The sequence below is a fragment of the Melozone crissalis genome, unplaced genomic scaffold (assembly GCF_028551555.1).
Source record: "Melozone crissalis strain CALT ecotype California unplaced genomic scaffold, PUWL_Pcris_2 ptg000034l_1, whole genome shotgun sequence".
Lineage (NCBI taxonomy): Eukaryota > Metazoa > Chordata > Aves > Passeriformes > Passerellidae > Melozone > Melozone crissalis.
Window position 1 is genome coordinate 25,912,278 of NW_026535812.1, and position 21,695 is coordinate 25,933,972.

The 21,695-nt window shown below is 40.6% G+C and overlaps 1 protein-coding gene across 2 annotated transcripts; it reads right to left on the reverse strand.

Annotated features, from left to right (window-relative positions):
- Window positions 1-1,893: 1,893 nt before the first annotated feature.
- On the reverse strand, window positions 1,894-21,550 carry RNF13 (ring finger protein 13). Of its 2 annotated transcripts, none has more exons than XM_054282387.1 (10): window positions 21,464-21,550; window positions 17,962-18,089; window positions 15,796-15,876; window positions 11,494-11,619; window positions 9,508-9,595; window positions 7,718-7,808; window positions 7,109-7,214; window positions 4,992-5,085; window positions 4,558-4,638; window positions 1,894-3,347 (listed from the first exon to the last, which is right to left on the reverse strand). In XM_054282387.1, exons 2-10 carry the CDS (start codon window positions 18,073-18,075, stop codon window positions 2,983-2,985), a joined length of 1,146 nt encoding a protein of 381 aa, XP_054138362.1. In that variant the 5' UTR covers window positions 18,076-18,089; window positions 21,464-21,550; the 3' UTR covers window positions 1,894-2,982. The 2 variants fall into 2 exon arrangements, with proteins under 2 accessions (XP_054138362.1, XP_054138361.1); XM_054282386.1 differs by having other exon boundaries at window positions 21,433-21,537.
- Between the last annotated feature and the right edge of the window lie 145 nt (window positions 21,551-21,695).

Consider the following 21,695-nt stretch of genomic DNA (forward strand, 5'->3'; position numbering starts at 1 on the left):
ATAATATGACTTTCGTCAAAAGCCAGGCAGTCTTTGGGGCAGATCTTAAATTAGGAGATGATTTCTCATCTCTTAATTCCACATTTATCCAGCTCTCTGGTGTGGGGCTCCCCTGCCCTCTGAATGCCCAATACATCGTTCCTGAACAAGATGAAGGCAGCGTGGCATTGGAGCTGGCACAGGAGCGTGGTGGCCTGCCCAGGTCAGTACAGCCAGGGTGGGAACGTGCTCCCCTCACCCAGACAGGGGGCAGATGGAAGGTCTCCCTTACCTTCAAGGATTGCACCTGTATTTGTTACTTCTGCTGAGAACTCCTAAAAATACAGGCCCAAGGGGCTGTGATGGTGAACCCTGGAGCTTGTGGGATGGGAGGACCACTGAACCCAAATCATGGGAGGTGAATCTGCCTTCCTGGGCCCTCAAACCAGTCAGGTGCTTCTGGACAGGACCTTTGTTCTCCCCTCCTTCTCCCACACCTTCATAACTGGTGTCAGCTGCACCTGCTCCTCTGTTTGGCACTAGACCTGGGTCTAACTACAACCTTCCTATATATAGTGTTCATATTCTCCCACTGCCAAGTGGCTCCGTGTCTGAACTGGATCTCCCAGGGCCGAAGTTGGAGCAGACCAACGCACTCAGAGCACAGAGCAAATTCCTTTCAGTAGTAACTGGTACAGAGGAGGCAAATCTGCTTCCCTCTTAAAACACATGTGAAGCTGTGCTCAGTGTCTGAACACAAAGTTGTACTCGCCTTTTGACGGCAGAACCTTGTTTCTCCCTCGTTAGGAGGAATGAGGATATTGTATTCCCAGAGCTGATTCTATGGTAGGGCCAGAGTGGATGGAATTGACTATAGCAGCACCCCAGAGGCAGAGCAGCTGCTGGCAGCACACACCAGGCACTTGTCATCACATTCCTTAGTGTGACATTGTTCCTTTCTGACCAATCCCCCTCTCTTGAGGTCTTTGTCACCTGTTTCCTTCTGCTTGGTTAAGAATTAGGTGTTGTTCAAATTACTTTTTCAAATGCATTTGTTGGTGAATTTTCCTAGCATAACTGTCTGCAACTGACTGCAGGCACTAGAATTACATAAGAGCATAGTAAAAAGTTTAGGTCAGTTTGTGGTTCTGGAACTCTTCAGATTTTGGGGACCGTTCCTGGAATACAATAATGAATAATCATATGCACTCACAGCAACAGCAGGGACCTATTTTAAGAAAAATATTTCAGCGCAGTAATTACATTTTCAGAAACCATTTTCCCATTTGGACTCACCTAGATATTTGCATGGTGAAGGGGAATTTTGCCTTGTGAAAATATACCACTACACTGGCTGTCATTACCCCATGGCTGCTGGCAGCAGTGGTTTGGAGATGAATCATCCTTTTGTTATTACCCTTTTGCTGTGCCTTATTGTGCAAAATAAACTTTCCCTGCTCTCAGCCAGGCCCAGAAAACTGATCTGCACTGCAGAGTATGTGGCTGCATAGAGTGTAAGGTCAGAAACCACATCTGGGAGCCTCACCTGCCATTGCTGGTCCAGGGGTCTGGCACTGGGCTGTGGTTCTGCAGGTGCTGCCAGCTGGGCAGGAATTGCTCAGAGCACCCTGGTCCTCCTTCACACTCCCCCAGGCAAACTACAGACTCTGGCCAGTCCAAACTCCTCCTCAAGCTACAAGTGAACAAAAATGAAGGTCTTCTGCAGAACTAAGACGACCCCTGCACATAGCACTGGTCAGTGCAACCCCTTGTACTGTGATTCACAGTACGATGCAGGAAACATCTGCTTGGGCTCCCAACAGTTCCACGTTACACATCTTCAAAAGCACTTCAGCCTCAGTAATGGAGGTGAGTACTCAAGGCCTCAAGTGATGCAAAAGTTCAATAAAGTCCTTTTGATATTTAAAGTGGAAAACATGTTTATTAACATTCTTTCAAGCTTTCCTTAGTCAAGGCCATATAAAAAAATCTCCATTTGAGTATATGCATGGTTTTACTTTCTACATAGTTACAGAGGTATTATATAGAATCTACCTTTTTTGTGATACACTGGTAAGTACTGAGTTCTGTGAGACTGGTGTAAGCACTTGTTTTCAAATCAGGTATTTGAAAAGAACAATTTTTTATATACAGTTTAGCAGACTAATGCAGCATAAAATGCTCTTAGTAAGAGGTATATGAGCCAAGGATCAATATATTACTTACCCTAAACTTTTTTTTCTGTGTGGAACAAAACCTCTGTCTCGGTTATCTCCCAGCTCCCACCTCCTCACTGGAAACCACACAAGGTAGTAGCAGCAAGGAGGGATAATAATGTGCTTATGGTTGACCTGACCTTGTGAATTGCTCAAAACTAAACATATACTCTAAGTTTCCTCATCCTGGGAATTGCCCAATAGAACTGCTTAAACTCAGCTACCATGGCAAACTCCAAAGGATCATTTGGAATCACTGCGTTGAGATAAAAGTGGAATTTCTTCTGCTTTAACATACCAGCACATAGAATATTGGTCTGTTCTACTTTTTCCTTTCAGCAGTGGTGACAATTTTTAGGAAAACTATACAAACATGCAAATACAGTTTTTGTTGGGCCTAAGGGGTAACACATATCTACATATAATAAATATTGCTCTCAGGATGACCCAGTTGTAGCTACAAAATGGAAATAAAAGTACGTCCAGAGAAATCCCATTTCAACAGGAGACAGTCTCTGCGGTATTTCAATTGATATAAACTATTAACATTATTCATTAGCATTGTGAAGTCCAGTTTAAGTGTTGGTTTTGAGAAGACAATGTGTGACTGAATACCTGAATCAAAAATAATCTACCTGTAATGATTTAACCAGAGTACTACTACATGAACTGCTGCTCCTATCAAAGAAACCAAATGGATTACAGATTAAAAGAGATTCCCTATGCAAAGGTTTGTAAATAGCCTCAAGAACCCTTTTGTTCATACACCTATGGGTCATTAGTAGTCTCAGACAGTGTTTGCCACTCTGTACTCCCTGTCCTCACTGGGCTGCAGCTGAACCACTACACTTTCTTCATTCATCCCATTTTCCGCATCACTGCTATCAACATTGTCATTGTCATCCTCCTCATACTCCGAGGACTCGGTCATGTTCTGATGGGAATGGGACTCTGACAGAGCCCCGAAGGACTGTGTGCTGGCCGAGGCCAAAGGCCTGAGCAGAGGAGTGTTCTCAGACACTTCATTCTCCTCCTGGCTGCTGTCTGTCTCCGAGTCAGAGTCCCCCTGGGAAGGGACCACCTTCTGCTTACACACAGGACAGGTTTTTTTTGTTTTTGTCAGCCACGGGTCCACACACTTGCAGTGATATGCTGTTAGAAAATAAAACACAAGGACATCATTATAATAGTGAAAAGGACAGGGAAATCTGCTAAACCATTTCTGTTCAGTAACACTGGAGAATTTTAGAACGTAACTCACACAGACTTCTAGTGCCAAATTTGTTGGCATGTAGCCTGTTCAAAACACCTGATGGCTTAGGATCTGAGTCACTTGGGTATATGCAATGAATACCTGTTTTTTACTGAGTGAATGAGAGCAGTAGTACAACAGGCCACATCTGATGACAAACCTTAAAGATTTTTGAGCAATTCTATCCACTTAGCAGCAGGCATGCCCATCATCATCATCCCCACATCAACATGTATCAACGCACTTCATTATTACAAGACATTACTGCGTGATTTTGTGGCTCTTAAATTAGGTCTGTAACTGGCACTGCAACTAGACTGGCTGTGTTTAAAAACAAGTATTTGTCTTACTTATGGTATTAAAAATTCAGCTCTTCTTGGTAAGAGAGACTTTTACTTGGCAAAGAGCTTGTGTTTACATGGGCCAGCAACACCATGTTTAGTACCTGGTCAAGCACACTGGAAACATGTTCTACACACGACTGGTGCTGGGGGTTGGTGGTGTTCAAGTTAGGTTACCTCTACAGTTCCCCACGTGGAGAGATACCATGGACTTGTTCTTTCTCTTCGGAGAAATCCTTGTTTGTCAGCCTAGTCTGAAATTGGTTTTATGACTGAGGTTGTAAAAGCTCAGCCTGTCATCTGCTGTGCGGGCTGTGTATAGAAAGCTGTAACACATCTGCAGTGGGCTGGACTCGAGAAAGACTGTGACAGGGAAAATATTTCACTAACTGACTTCCAAGTGCAGTCAGGCAGTGGAGTGCATGGCTGAAGACTCCAGGACAGACCCATCCCTTCAGCTGCACCTCTAGGTCACCAAGAGCTCAGTTCAGTTTTGTGGTTTCTTTGTCTTGGGGAAAGTGAAGGCCTATTTATTTAAATGTAAAAGTATTACAATAAATATTGATATTTAGGGGACAGCATCTAGTCCCGATTTTCTTTTATGTGTATATCCAAGGAAAATGCAAAGTGGGAATGCTAGCTTCTTAGCTTGCATATTAGCAAAATGGGATTTATAAATCACTTACTAAACATATGCACTGTAGGTTTTGGACAGTGTTTTGGAAAGCTCTTTTTAATCTAAATTCAAACTTAAAACGCAGTTGCTTACCATGAGAGCACGGAAGGATCCTGAGCTTGTCTCCATCCTCATATTCATCCAGACAAATGGCACACACATCATATTCATCTCCTACACCATGCAATTGAGAATTAGTTTGACTTTAAAGGCCTTGCAGCAGACCCTCCTGACATGCACATGGGCTTGGGAACTTGCATGCAATTTCTGCACTGAATTTTTTTTAAGCAATGTTTTAATGCTCAGCCACGGCCTTCTCTGCTCCCATTAAGGAAGTGTTAGAACTCCTCTATTTCAGTGAGAACAGGGCCAAGATAAATGTTGTGTATGCTTTCACTCAAAACTCTTCTACCTATTTCAAGTGTACTCAAAATTATCTCTGAAACTTAATACCCCTTTGATTTACAAGGTTTCTGGAGTTAAAAACAATATGATCCAGTGAGTTAGACAAAGAATGATCAACTTGCCTTTCTTAAACTTATGTACAGGAAGTTTCTTAAGCTGATCCTTCCTAAGCCGATTCCTTCTTGCTCTGTGTCTGTCCTGAACAAATTTTGTTATCTGGAAACAGACAAGATAACATGAACAGTAAGTTACACCAATAAAAGAACAATAGAAGTTTTGATTTATGAAGCTTTGCAGTATTTTGGTCAAAAAGGAACCCTAGCTAACACAGAATAACTTCTTTCCTTGGCTGAACACAAGGATGAAGCCACACAAGCCCAAAGGCTGTTCTCCCTGAACATGGCACTTGGAACTGAGAGTACACAAGGGTTTTTTTCAGAGGAAAGAGAAACAAAAAGGTATGTATCCTACATAAAATAATGGCCATTGCTGTAATCCTCTACTGAGGCCTGTAAAAAGCAGGAAGTATACTGCAGAGCAAAACACAATTCAGTAACTTTGAACAGTTTTCCTTACAGATTTAGATTATTACAGGTCTTTTAGAGAATTATTCCCATATTCATCAGAACTGTTTCAATATTAGCTAAAAGAGTAGGTTGAGGAGTAAAGGGTTTACTTTGAGTTATTGTTACATGTTATACTATGCCATACTAAGATCACTCAGTAAAAAAAAACAAACAAAAAAACAACTAAATAACTAGGAATACAAAGCTCTCCAAATAACTGTAATAAAAATTTTGTTTCCATTTTCTTCATAGTCCCGGATGCTATTTCTGTTCAATTTCTAATTTTAGCACCTGTGATATGACATTTTTTCAAATATGATGGCAAGCAAAGAAATGAACAAAGGATATTTGAATCTAAACTGTTCATTCAGGCTCTTTCACCACAACTAAACAATAAACTGTGTGCACAAACTGCAGTTTTTCTGCTGTAATGCAGTTCCTTAGTGACAATCAGAGTCTCATGTAAATCTCCTAATTAAAAACAAGATTGTCTTAAAGAAGCAGGGACAGAATCAGAAAAGAATGAGGACCAAATCCAACCTGGAACCTCCCTGAAATCAATTTCACTGCACCAATTAATTGTCCAGTGCTCTAGTCTGTTGAGCTGTCTCTGTGAAGACCTCTCTATAGGCAAGGGAATCAGTATCTCCTAGTTTAGTATCCTTGGCATATTTACTCAGTGTGTATTCAACTCCTCTGTATCGGTTGCTGACAACACCACAGCAGAGAACTGGCCATAAAACTGACCCCTGGTGAGCACCACTGCAGCCCAGCCACCAGCCAGGTATGAGCCCTTTGCTGCAACTCCCTCAGCCTGACCCTTCCCACAGCTCACCCACCGTCCTGTGTACACAATTAGCTTTCCTGGGGTGGTTTTGTGGAGAAGGACACTGTAAAAGACAGTAGCAAAAACTTTGCTAAAAAGAAATTAATCTTTAGGTGATCATTCTGCTTTGTTTTCAGAGCTGCTGCAATTGCAATTGTGCCAAACATGCCCAGGACTGCCAATGAAATATGTAACTTCCAGTGCAAAAAATACTAATGCAGAAAAATATTTTAAGTGTTTCTACAACAGTTGATGCTTTACTTGCTTTTTATTAGAAGGTAAAATAATAATTTTGGCACAGATTACAAAAAAAATGGGATGCTGAGTATCCCGAAATATGTAACTATGCTACCTTCCCATTTCAAGGAGAGATGTCCCAGCTGAGAACCCCTACAGCATGCATGTGCTGAGACCAGTGCTCTGTGCTGTGAGGCCCTGTGCTCACACACTCAGAGCTACACCTGAGTGCAGTACAACACAGTGAGCCCTGCACCCAGGAGCAGTGGGACTAATGAGTATCAAGTTTGGTAAGGCAGGATATGCTCTCAGTGTACAAGAGCACAAGGTCACTCTGAATGGGGCCAAAAAACAAGCACTTGTGGAGTTAAGAGTGCAGTGAGCACAATTCCTACAAGCAGTTACACGCTAAGGAGAACATCCAAAAGGCTTCTGATATCCCTTTGACAAAGTCCTGCACCTGTTTGTTTTAGTGATAAACTAAAGGATTACATGTAAGCATGGTACAGATATATGCAGTACACACAGCTTGACTCTTCCTTTAACTTCAGTGTGTGACAGCTCCCTGATGATTTGAAAGAAAAAAGTATTATTAAAAGAAGAAACTTACCATAAATATGACGATGAGAATAAGACAGATCCCTACTATTATTAGGAAAGGGATTAAGTAGTACTCCAAAGGAAGACTGAACTCTGGGATTAACACAACGTGGCCACTGTGGGGAGGAAGAGATAACACCTTCTAAATTAATGAGAACTTAATGAACAAGCTGATGAGCAAATACAATAAAAAAATTTTTAAACAGACTGTCACACAAGACACAGGAACCCTACAGGAACCCTACCTGTGCACAGCAAGACAGAAAATTCAGTCCATACCCACACAATGTAAAGATAATTAAATAAAAGTATAAAACACTGTTTCTTAGAACATTTTTAGAGTTAAAACTATTTACTGACCTCAATCAAATCTAGAGAAACCAGAAAAACCACCTCATAGCTGCATTGACAGCAGAATGAAAAAAATGTTACATGGCTATCAAAACATACAGCGAAATTAATATTCACTAAAGCATTACAGGTTGCTCTCAGCCATAAGACTTCACCTGAAACACCTATAACCTCTGTCATCACAGCATCCTACTTTAAAGCCATAAATATTCCAAAGAGACAACAATCTAATGCAAGGAGTAACACAGCTGCATGTGAGTTAACCTACCCTTTTTCGTAAGTAAACTCCTCTTTAAGAGAATTAGCTGATGTCTCACCAATAAAGACAGAAGGAATGTCAATCTTCTTTAAAATCTCAACTGTATTAAAAAAAAGTAGGAAAGTAAAAGTATTATTACGTGGACAATCTATGGGTACTCAAGATACAAGACCTGAACATTATGAGACTATCACAACAGGACGATATTTTAGCACAGTGACATCCAGCCCAACGCACATGCATGTTACAGCTTTACTTCATAGAAGTACTATTATTTTTCCTACACAATTTCTAGGGAATTTATTGCAGGTAGAAAAATTTAAATTCCTAATGGGATAAAGGCAGCCTAAAACCAAAATATGTTGACAAAACAGGATCATAATTTTAACTAGAATACCATTCTTCACTCAGAGATTCAAGCAAGTCACATAGCTCCATTGATTTCCAGAATTTCGGGCAACTTACATGATTTTGTGAACTGGTTCTATAAGTTTTAATTAATCTGTCTTCCCTCCTTTTCACCCCAAACATAAATAAACATACTGGAAACAACTGTGGCTAGATAAGGTCAGAAAGAAGAAAGAAGAAAATCAACACATATTTCAGTCTCAAGAAACTGGATGAATTGTTGTCTTCTCTGTCTACCAGTGAAGGCAGAAATAAAGGAAAAGTTACCAAAAGGTAAGTCACATATTCTAGAAAACCTTCTCCTCAGCTTCACATTGTATTGATTTGCCCCCTAATACTTCACATTTAAAGCTCAAAGTAACCTGAGTTTAGTCCATCTCAAAGCAGTCAGGTTCCCCAAGGCAAAAGCACACGTGGCTGAACGTCAGCTCACTCTATGAGGTCTGTGTGTGTTGGGAACTTGTTCTACATTTTGGTTACTCAGTGAAACCTGAAAATAAGATTCACATGGGTTGAGAATTCATTAAACCCACTTTCACATAACTGCCCAGACTCCTCAGCTCCCATGTAGCCTGTCAAAGTTCACTCCTAGTTTACTCAATGGCATTTCCACTGGAAAAGAATTTATTTTCCTCTTATTTATTTTCTTGTTCCATACTGAACAGGTTGAAAACTGAATAAAATAAAGAAATGCCACAAAGAAAACAGTAACAGCACTAGAAACACAAAGCACATACCACAGAACAAACCTAGCACTGTGACTAGATTTCAAGATGTTCTAAACATATCCACTTCATGAAGGTTAAAAATGGAACAGCTAACACAAGAATGGTAAATGGTGCACTGGTCTCTAAATACTCTCTTTCCAACTGAAAATTAGTGCAGGTGATATGCTAGAATCCATTTGTCCAGAGGAACAGGAAGATGCATCCAACAGTGCATCAACAAACTGGAATGACTATCACAGGTGAACTTCATGATCTAAAGTCCTTTCCAACCTAAATGGTTCTATGATTCTAAATACTAAAATGTCATATTATAAAGTTTGCTTTCCTTCCAAATGCACATTTTCTACTTTTCCACTTAACTAAGAATACATCAGCTATTTTCCACATAAGTAATATAAATCTAGCCCAGAACACCTGAACTGAAATTTGAAGGAAAACCAAAAGAAACGTTCAGAGAAGGCACAAGTCAATGTATTTGTTCTTACACAAAATTTCCTGTTATTATCAAGAGGATTTATCTGGGTTTTTTGTTTAGTTTGGTTTTTGTTCGTTTGTGGTGGTGGTTTTGTTGTTGATGTTCTTGCGGTTTTTTTGGTGGTGCTGCCGTTTCCAGTGGGTGAAATGATATTCAAACAGGAGAGAAGAAGTGATACCTGTACTTACTGTCGTTGGATCCCATGCTTATGAGGTCATCAGAATCAACATTGTGAACTATAGCTGCCTTGTATCCGGCTCTCTGGGCATTTAACACCTGCAAGCCACACAAAATGCTTACTGGAAAGACTATTGCTTCCAAACACAGTAGCCTGCCTGTGCTTTCTGAGATAAGGTGCACTCTCACAAAGTGATTAATATGGACATAATTTGCCCCTATAAACCATGTGTCACCTTTCAAAGCAAAATCATATAAAAATTTTTACACTCAGGTAAAAATTTCTTCAGAAAGCCATTTTAATATTGTCTGCACACAGACTATATATATATATAAAAAACAGAATTAAAAACTTTCTACAAATAGTTAAAAATATTTAATCATAATTGAAAATAAAGGCACTAACTCACTTTGGTAATCTAGATATCACCACTTGAGAGTTCATCAAGTCAGATGAGTAGTATCTTTTCTGTGCTTTAGAGATGTGGAATATCTCACCTGAAAGCCCAGGTATAAGAAGCTCTCTCACGGAAAAGTGCAAAATTATAACTATAGGTACAAACGTATTCACATCCTGTGTACCAATTACATTTCTAATATAGACTCACCTTTTCATCAATACAAGGAAAACGCAAGGTCCGTGGAAATGACATTTACCGATATTACCAACACAAACATAGCTAAGTTACAACTGTTCATCTTGGATATTGCTTTTACTGCATCCATCACAGTATAAAAATCTCTGCACAAGCTGCAAAAAGCACTTATAGCACCTTGAGAAACTTTTGGGTTTCATCCCAACAACACCAATTCTCTTTCCATATTGGTAATGACTATTTCAAACAGCAGAACAATGATACTGGAAGATGCAGAATGTAGACACCTTGAGAAATTCCAATATTGAAAAAAAAAGCAAATCCACTTAGAGATGTTAACATACATGTATGGTTGAGAATTTGGCCAAAATATCCACAGTGCATGCATAAACAAATCAAGAAATAACTTACACCTGCACTTGTAACACTTGTCATTTTCAACCTAAGACAGAAGTAGAGGACTTCTGCCCCCTTTGTTTTCCCACTGAGCCATATGCACACACAGTGGCACGATTCCCAGGACAGACTATGTGCCATTCCCAAGTCTGATGTGAAGGCAGATGACATGCAGTGAACCTGCCTCTGCAGGTGGAAGCTACAGTCTACGTACAATTTATATGGTTCAATCACCACATAACGGAATCTACCACACAGCAGCAAAAGCAAACACAGCTGAAATCTCCTTTTAGTTCATGAAACTCAACAACAAACTGAAGATCCCTATTTTCTTTAAGACATCCTTAGCTGCCTCATTGTATCAGATTAATTTTCAAGAAAGCCACAGTCAAACAGAAATCATTCTAATTTTGCATTTTTAAAATCAGAGAACATTAAGGGTTGGAAGTAACCTTAAAAATCAAGTGGCTGGAGCATGTCCAGAGAAGGGAATAGAGCTGGGGCAGGGTCTAAAGCACAAGGAGTGGCTGAAGGAGCTTGGGGGCTCAGCCTGGAGAAAAGGAGGTCACAGGTGATCTTCTCACTCTCCACAGCTCCAACAGGAAGGTTCAGCCAGGTGGGAATAGGGCTCTTGTCCCAGGCAACCATCAGTAAGACAAGGGGACATAGTCTAAAGCTGTGCCAGGGAAGTTCAGGCTGGACATCAGGAAGAATTTCTTCACAGAAAGGGTGATAAAACATTGGAGATGGTAGAGTCTCCATCCCTGGAGGTGTTTAACAAAAGCCTGGGCACGGCACTCAGTGCTCTGGTGTAGTTCACATAATGGTGTTTAGTCACAGGTAAGCCATTGGTTGGACTTGGTGAGCTCTGGTTTATCTGTCTGGAGACAATAAAACTCTCCCTTCCCTTCATATCCATATCTATTCCACTGTTAGCTATAGAATTTTTTCTGAAGCACCAATAAACTGTTTGAAACAGAGGGTGGGGGGAAAATCACATCTTACCTTGACATCAAAGTTGCACTCCAGCCTTCGGATTAACACAATAAAAGCACCAGAGGAGTTGTCTCTCAGTGGAGGTGGGGCTATAGGTTCACATGCATTCTCTGGTTTGGAATTTATTAGAAATCCCTAGAAAACAGGAGCAGAAAAAGAAGTTTCATTTCTTTTTAACAAAAGGGTCAGTAGTCAAGTATATGGAAAGAAAATGGCACATTTTCATACAATAGCTAAAAAAATTGTTATTATCAGCTCAGTCCTATACCATAGGAAGATTTCTGCTACTTCCCTGACTACATATTTTGATTTATCAGAATTTTTATATCTGTAAATAATTAGAAAGTTTAGAAGAAAACACAGTTTTTCTAATCCCATCATACTCAGACTCTGCAGAGTAATTCAGGAAAAAAGACAGCATACACTACATTAACATAGTGTAACTATTGTTCTAGGACATATGAGACTAATACAGGAAACCACAAATACAATGGCCTAAGAAACACCACCACAAACTCAGCACTCGCCAATTAACAACAGAACACAAGCAAAGTTCCATCTATATGACCCCAGCACTGACCTACCATACAAAACAGTTGGTTTGCTATGGTAAGCAAAGATCACTCAATAAGCTATGGCTGAAAGCTTCAAGAAGTAGGAAACTCTGGAAATATCAATTTTGAAGCAATCTTTGAGTTTTTAGGTGGCTGAGATGGTGGCCTTCTGTCAGCAGTCTACAGCCACTTACTGTAGAATCTGACAAATAGTTTTTTACAACTTGCTTACTAATAAATCTTAATCACAACATCTGAAAGAGTATTTCATCCTATTGTAACAAATATAGCATTTTTAAAAAGTAATTAAAATCTTAATGCAAAGAGAAAGTTTTAGTATAATATTCAGTTCTAAAACTCCATTTCTACACATGCGATGACATCTGTCTTAATTAAGACACAGGGCTGTCTAAGAGTTAAAAAGGTCAGAATCAAAGCTCCTTATATCTATTTCTGGTGTATTAAATTGGCTCACTACTTGGGTCACTTAATCACCCTCCGATTCCCAATATAGTCAGTAAACAACTACACAGCTTTAACATACCTTCTCCCCATGATAACACTGACTGGGCATGGAAATGAAGCTTGCTTGAGGGAAATTGCACAGAAATTCCTGAGTTACAGGAATTCTTGTAGTACTTTATTACCCTTTGGGATTAAAAGGGCAACATGGAATTAAAGAGCAGTCCACCCTTTCCCCTTATCACCAGCTTTTTTTCCTTTTTTTTCCCCTTGCATAGGGGTTACATTCAACACTGCAACATTAACAACGTTGCAGAGGCAGTTTTTGGGGCCCTACAGGCTTACAGACAGAATAAACATAAAACAACTTCCTGCCCACACGGGCTATTCACAGCCTCCATGGGGTTAATACAATGCAAACTCCCCTTCTCCAGAATTTGGAAGGTGGTCTGCCTAAATTTTTGTTTAAGAATTCTAAGCTGTAAAAGGAAACACAACTCAGTCATAAACCTTCATACATCGTTCAAAGGGAACAGCAAGATGAATCACTGCCACATGACTGATTCCATGTAGCCACCGCCACAGCAAAAAAAGCAAGGAAGCCTGAACTTCCCACAAGCCCTAAATTGCCTGGATGACCGGACACAACCTCCTTTCTCATGCACAAGTGTTTCAATTGCCAGAGTGAAACAGAAAATACATTTTATCCAAAATGAACAAACTTACTGACACTGACTTGTACAAACGTGACTCCAGAGGAAACAAATGGTTCCTGTCACTGCAGAGCACCTCAGGTCAGGCAGCCAGAGAGAGGGAGACCTTGCCCCTTGATGCTGAACTCAGCACAGCACACCAAAATGCATAGTCTCAGCAACTACTCCCGTGAATGTGAAGACTAGAACTGAACTGGATATTCACCTGGCTTTTATGTACTTTTCTAAGCAACAGGACTGTGACACCAGTCCACAGCATTAACACCACCATAGGAAATTTATTTTAAAATAATTTAGTTTCTACCTCCTCTATCTTATATTACAGAGATAAAAGTTATGAATAAAAGCCTTCACACCAGTTACTACTGTCACCAGTATATCTGGACAGCTACTACCTCAGCAGAACCCAGAAAGAGCAAAATGCGCCTTATCACTGCTGTCTAAGGAAGATGCATTTATTTAACCTCTCACAGTTCTTTCCCATTTTATTTTCAACTTCATCTCTCTTCTGTTAGTTTCACTCAGTCCACCTACAGATCTTCCTGTCTTCCAAGTGAGTGTACTGACCACACTAAAGACAGGAAAAGTAATTATCCTGCTGTAAAAGACATTCTTGCGGCTGTATTTCAGAAGACATCAAGTCTTCGGAATTTCTAATCCAGCACAAAATACTGATAAAGGCTAACCTGTATTCCCATGGCCATATCCATCTTGGACAGTTTTTACATATTAATCCTTTTGCATGAAGTCAATACAATTTTTCCCTTTCCAGTTCCACTAACATTTGCAAACCTTTACATCTTACTTCTGTCTTCTCTAATACTAGGTGACTTTTACAATTCCATATGGTATAATATTTATACGTTTTTCCATGTCAATGAAAATGGGATTAAGAAAAATTTTAAAAATAATTAAAAGCCACCTGCATATTTTCTGCTAATTTAATAGATCAGCACTTCCTAGTGCCTTCTCTTGATATTATTATGACCAGTTTTCAAGTCATGGCCCAGCATCCCTACCCAACATGATGCTATTTCAAGAAGACACTCCAACAGATAAGTAACAAAAATGTATATGTGTATCTGCATTTTCCTCAAATATTGATACAGAGTAAAATAAAAGAGCGTGAGTGTAACCCACGCCTTAAGGGGCACTGGGAGAATGGGGGTACCTTCTCATCTGCTATGGGGTGTGGACTGCAACTGAAGGGAAACCATGTAAGGAGAGGGCACAGGATCAACCACAATCCCTGCCCCGGACCCCAGCACTGGCACAGCCAAAGGCACCACTGCAGAGCCGCAGCCCCTGAGCTTCAGCAATGCAACAAGAGTAGCAAACACACAGCAGTGTAACTTCCCAAAAAACTGAGCTACAGCTGCTTTATACAGCATAATTAACCCGGGCCACACACATCCCTCTTGCCATGCCACCCCTTCACAGGGTCAAGGGGCTTCCCAAGGTCGGACTGTACTGAGACAATGAATCTTCTAAACAGATTTTTCAAAAAACTGTATCACACAAAATTTAGTCTGTCTTCTGCTGATTCCAGTGCAAGGTAACTGACATCATGTATCAGTATTGCCATCAAAACACAGAAAACAGTGGTCTATCAAACTTCTTAGTAAGATTTCCATTATTTATCTATTTTTAATATATTTGATAAAAATTCTAGCAAAATCTCTTTAAGTAGACAAAGATTACCAAATGTCACTTCCTTGTAAAAGAATCTGCCTTTTCACAGGCAACATCAGATCCTTTGCTTATTTGTTTTATTTGAGCAGTTGATTAATAATTTCTGTCTTTATTTTTCCTTTGCACTACATTCCTTTAATTTTTATCTTTTTTATCTTGCAGAGGAAATGCTCAGCAGATACAGTTCTCTTTAAACATATTCAACATTCAAATTCAATCTAGCACTTCCCAATCAAATCTGTCATTATCTCGAACCCTTTGTGCCTCACACTGAGTGCCAAAAAGGATTGTGGGGGTTTTACCCCACCCAGGCCTCAAGCCCCGTGCAGCTGCTCACTCACTCCCCCACCCACAGCATCAGGGAGGGAATTGGAAGGGTGGAAGCTAAAGAACTTGTGGGTCCACATAGAGACAGGGTAATAAGAAAAGCAAAAGCCACACACACAAGCCAAGGAAAATAAAGAATGAATTTGCTTCCTCCATAGGCAGGCAGGTGTTGCAGGGCCCATCACACACAGCAGTGACTTGGGAAGACAAACACCATACTCAAAAGGCCTTTCTCTTCCCTGCCCCCAGTTCATATACTGAGGATGATGCCACAGGGTCTGCAATACCCCTTTGATCGTTCTGGCTCCTCTGTCCTGGCTGTGCCTTCTCCCAGCCTGCCACGCACTCCCACCCTCCTCAGCAGCGTGGCAGCAGGTGGGAGCAAACAGGCCTTGGCTGTGGGGGCACTGCCAGGAGGAACAAAATCACCTCTGTGCAATCAGCCCTGTGCTCAGCACAAAGCCACAACACAGCTCCATACCAGACACTAGAAGAAAAGAAACTTTAGCTCAGCTTAAAAAAGCACTATATATATATATATACACATATGGGTTTCTTTTTACCTTCAAGCCTTCTGCTGGCAGTCTGTAGCCAAATCTAGCAGGTAGATCATCAAATGTCTGGGTTCCATTTTCAAGGTTATACTAAGAGAAATAATTTAAAAAAAAAAAATTAGGTTTGCAACAAGACAAATAGTTAACAAGTATAAACAAACCAAATATCACTGTGTATTTTTTTAGATTAAAGTATTTATCAGACATAGGACATCTTGTGACCATGCCAATGAAATCACAAAACTGCTGATTCCACCTGTCTTCTACTCACATGTTAACATCATTCTTTTCTTATCTAGCTGTCAAAACAAGAAAGTAAGTAATAGATATTTTGTTGAACTATTTACATGGCAAATCTTTCTTTCTACTGTATAAAATTCAAATACTATCATATGTGCACAGCAGAAACTACAAACAAACCAAGCAAGCAAAAACCTGAAGAGCGGGGACACTTGGATGTGGAGTTTTCTTTGGACGGTAGTGGTGGATGGTAGTTTTGCCCTGAATTCATCTGTGTACAGGGAAAGCAAACTTTTAAGAGTTGCTTTACTGTAGCCTCCATATGCCATCCCTTCCCAATTCCCTACTATACACTCAGAACAGTCGCTGAAAAGTATCTCTAGTTTTGTTTTATAATAACTATGAGTTTTAATTTTAACATAGAGGAATACTGTAAAAGACCCTAAATATGTGTAAGCTTTGTTTCTCCTTTCTTAGTTCATCTCCTCTGGCTGTATAACATGCCAAACCAACACAGAATTCAAACAGAAAAAAATACTGTGTATTTATGGCATATTTTTTAATTTAAAAAAAGTTTCCTGCAAAAGTGGTGAACTCTACAATTAACAGACTTGAACATGCATCAGTTGTTTTATTAAACAGTTTAGTGAGTCAGAAATGTTTGTCTATTCATCGTATCATCCAACTGTCACACAGAACAGCCAAGTAAGGATCCTGTTTGTTTCAGAGGGATGTTTCCTACCAGCCAGGCTGGGAGAGGGGAGTTCAAACCACAGTTCAGAGAAAAACACTGCCATGATTTAGCTGAAGTCTTCCAAAGGAGCAATGTTTGGAAAGAGCTTTCTTCCCACAGACTTTGAGGGGAAAGAGGTAGGAATGGAGCCAAATTTCAAAGAAGTTTCTTTATTCTATGTAACCAATGTGCCCCACACAATCTCTCCTCCAGACCTTCCACCACAGAGAGCATCGGTGCACCACCTTCCATTCACCTTCTTCAGAATGTCCTGAGCTCAGGCTACTGCCAGTTGGCCCTTGAATCACTTGACAAGCCCCAGCTTAAGCCAGGAGTTTGACACAAGCCTATTTCTTTTTACCCCTTTTTAAAAAAATAACTAATCCTGTCTCACATAACAGCACTTTACATAGACATGATCCTTTGAGGCTGCAACTATATGAGAACATAGAAGCATAAGACCAGTCCTAAATGTAAAGGGAAAAGAAGAACTTCTTTCCTTGGTAGGAACCGAAAACTTTGGCCAGAGTTTTGCTAACAAATGGTTAATCATTAAATGGTGAAATCTCTCAAGACTGCAAGTGATCTGTGCACCAGCAATTCCATGTGACACAATGCAAACATTCCCTCTTCTGAGCATCTTTTAAGCATTCCACTGGCTCCTTTGTACAGCAGTTTAGTATCTAGTTCATCTCTTAGTTTCTTACTTCAAGATATTCTCAGAATAAATCTGCAACTTCCAAATATCTAAGAATAAAACACACTTCATTTTTATACAGTATTGTTTTAGAATACCAGACACAAAGCTTAAATAGGAAAACAACCCCAACTATATTTCCAAAGTGCTCTGTTTTTCTTTTTTGAGGTTGGGGTGAGTTATTTGTTTTCTTTTAAGTAACTTTTCTAAGAGAGGAAGAAGCAAGAATGAGTCAGGTTTTTATGAAAAGAGGAAGCTCAGACTTGGTGACAGAGAAAAGAGGGGAAAGGGAAATTGTGCTTACAGTAAAAAGTTTAAAACTTCACAATAAAATGATCACATCAGTGCCATGATGAAGCGATTATCTATCTGCCTTGTTTCTGTGTATTTTTTCTTCAAAAAGTTTTTACAGAATAGTATCAACTGATTCATTAATGGAACACTTGAAGAGATAATTCAATATCACAGATATTTCATCCATGTAGAAAAGTATTATTATACTTACTGCTAAAATATCTGCCTCCACAGGTAAAAGATTCAGGAAGGCAAACAACTGCACGGTCACAATAGTGTATATCTGAGTGGCAGACAACATCAGCATTCCTATTGATAACAGCATATTTTATTCAATACCTGCAAGAAAAGAATCAGAGTCAAGGCACACACCAAATACTTTCCTGTGTCATTTTACAGGACTCTTGGTCACTTAAAACTCTTCATATGCAAAATATTATTCAATGTATACCTTTGAGAAACAAGTAATCCTAAAGTTATAGGGTTATTTCAGAAGTTATATGATTACTTTAGAAGTTCCTTTTGCTAGAAGCATGTCCCTCCATGGGAGTGACAGCATGCATAAACAACAAAAACTGTAAGAGCAAGACTTGAAAAGGCTTCAGGTACCACAAAGCAATGCAAGGGGTACAAAGGGATGATCATTCACATTACATTAATCATCCTTAGACACTTCATTTTAAACTTCCCTTCTTCTAGCACAAATCCAAATCAGCAAAATTCCTGATGTACCTTGAATAATTCCACTAAAAGTATGGATTCCAAAAATACACTTACAAAAGCAATGCGATACCAACTTGAAGGAACTTGAGATTTCTCTCAGGCTTAGCTACACCATGACGGTGGGCAAGCAACCTCTTAAGAATACAGAAAGCACAAAGTATCTTTTTCCCTTTACAGAAGCTCACACCTAAACATGATCAAGCTAGAAAACCTCACATTCAGAATTTAAATAAACATGCTCCAGTACACCTCATACTCATGAGTACAAAACAAGCACCAGTGAAGTGCTACATTCAGGGGAAATATAACCACTTTCACTCCTGAATGTAAGAGAAGTGTAGGGTCCACAGCTGTCTGAATGTCTCTAGAGATTCTTCCAGCCTCAAAATAAGAAATGACTGGAAATTACAAAAAATAGCTGTAACACAAAACAATGGGCCCATTTCTGGGTCCAACATAGCTATAAGAATTAAAATCATTAACAGACAAGTTGCAAAAGTGCACAGTATGCACTTAATGTAATTATCTGAACATCTGGATCTCCACTAACTTCTTTTACTGGAGTAGTTAATAAAGTACTTCTCAAAAAATTCTATTAAGTCATACAAAATGTTAGTTGAAACAATTTTTTGTCAAAAACCTCCAAACTGTGGCTTCTTATACAATTGCTTTCATGTGAATTTGTTTTCATTTGACTGTAGCTATTTCTTCTGAAAACTATTGACTTAATTGAGAAATCACAGCCAACACTACTACTACTACTTTCTTTTTCAGAATCAAGAAAAACCTAAGAATTCCTGTCCTTCTGACCTACCCTTCATGGGTTTTTCAACCAAAAAGCATTGTCCAATAATGTGGGGCTCTCAACATTATTTAAAGCAAATACCAGAGAGATAAACTTGATTTAAGCTAACATGAAGATAACTAGAATTTATTATTAGTATTTGGAGGAAACAGCTGATACTGGTACTTTCAACTGTAGTATTGAAAGTTTTGTCACTCTGTTCTCCAAAACTGATATGACATTAACAACTCTTAATGTTGTTAATTAACAACATGATTCCAACTTGGCCAGAATCAGACATATAATGCTTTGTGAATTCTTCAACTGGTTCACAGAAATGAAGTTACACTCACAGGAAAGAAATAGTAGTGAGTTACACAACTAATGAACTTTTATTACTAAATTAAGATTTATCACATTCTCTCATCAGCCTGCCCTAAAAAAGAGAACATCAGTGAAACTGGGAGGATAAAAGAACCATTGTTTCAAAAACACAGCCATTTTTACTATGACAGAAACAACAATACACTTGAAGCTACCAGAGCACTTTAACCAACACGGTAAGTCCAGCACACAGAAAAGCACTAGAGCATTAAGCAAGCTTAGAAAACACAAGAATTACAGTGGTCCTTGCAAACAAAATGCATATGCAGTGCACTCTTCCCCATCAAAGTTACATGCACACAAATTCTTCTGTCCTCAGGTCTGACGTCTCAGATGCAAGCCAAAAAGCCTTACAATTCCTGAAATTCCATGGCTCTTGGAAAGCATGCCCCTCTCAGCTGAGGGAGGCAGCTCAGAGCACACAGAAAGGCAGGTGTGTGGAAAAGGGCTCTACTGTGAACTAAACAAAACAAGTTCAGCCTGACTCTGCAGTAACCTTCCACGCTTCACACGTGCTTTACCAGTGTGTATAGACAAAGTTGTCCTTAAACAACTTTGAGTATTTCTTTGCACTCTCCATGCTAGAATGCACAAACCGAACTGTGCCTGAGGTGCTGCATCCCCCTGTCATGGGTCTGAAATGAGGAGGGGAAAACGTGGGGTGTGCTGGACCAGCACAGCCATGAGCAGCAAAACACCCCTGCAGTAAACACACCAAGCACATACAAGATAAAGGTCACAAACGCATTGCACAACTCAGAGACACAGACAGGAACTTTCATAGCTTTTGGCAAATGTTCACAGGTCAAGCTTCACAAACTACACCTAAATATGAAATTTTTAGATATTTGTATCTCAATCAACTCAAAATCTGTTTCAGAGCATAATACAACACAAAGCAATTCTATAGTCACATGGTTATGTTTACATTTTAACTCTCTCAATAAAACAGCTTTTCCTTCCCACTTCCAGAAAAAAAATAACTTGTACATTTGTATGAAACAAACTTAAATTCTATTCTTTTAAAGCCAAGCGTGATTGTAAATCTTACAGCAATCACAAAAACAAACATATGAACGTACAGAAACTTCGTGACAAATTCCAAATATTTTGGTAGACTGGGCTGCACCTTCCAAAATTTCATAAGCAGAGGATTAACAAAAACTAGCCAGCTAATAACAGTAATTCTCATTCACGTCCTCTAATCTCCCCATTTCTGAATTCTTGCATTTTGATGCCATCGTATCATTACTGACACAAACGTCCATCTCAGACCTACCACAAAACTGGACACTGACGCACGCGAAGTAAGATCAGCATTCACACCTGTTAAGATGCAGGAAGAACTCCTCGCAATTAATTTTACCGTTTTTACTAAAAACTTGGCTTTCAGCTAGTCAGACTCGACGCTACTCATCCTCCCGCAAGCTCAACCAGCAGCCCCAGCCCGCCTCAATACCGCACACCCGGCAGGGACGGAACGCGCGACCAGGGGTCGAGCTTCCACCGGGCCAGGCGCGACGCTCGGGGAGCGCTCTAGAGGCCTCCGCTCCGCGTCGCTCATCTCCCTCCCGCAGTTCCCGGCAGTTCCCGGCAGTCCCGGGACCGCAGCCGCTCCAGCCGGGCTCAGCCCCGGCAGGGCCTAAGCCGCCCACGAAACCTGGCCCCGCCCCGCCACTCCAAAGGTGGAGGCGAATAAGCACTGCGCAATGGAGCGGCAGGCCCGAAAGTGCTCGGCCGCCGCACGTTCGGAGCGCCCGGGGAGCCTAGCGGCCGCGCCCCAATGCTCACCTGCGGCCCGGGGGACCCGCCCCGCGCTCACCTGCGGCCCGCGGTCCCCGGGCGGCCTAGGCCGACGCCATGGCGCGTTCCCTGCGATCGGCGCCCGCGCCGGAAGTCCCGCCTGCCGTCGCTCCGTCGCGGGCGGTGGCCCGGGAGAGCCCATTGGTCACGGTGGCTGTCACTCAGTGGCGGAGGGGCGGGCCCGGCCCCGCCGGAGGCGTGGCTATGCAGCGGCTCCCGCCCCGTCGCCAGGGGGCGCGCAGCGGCTCCGG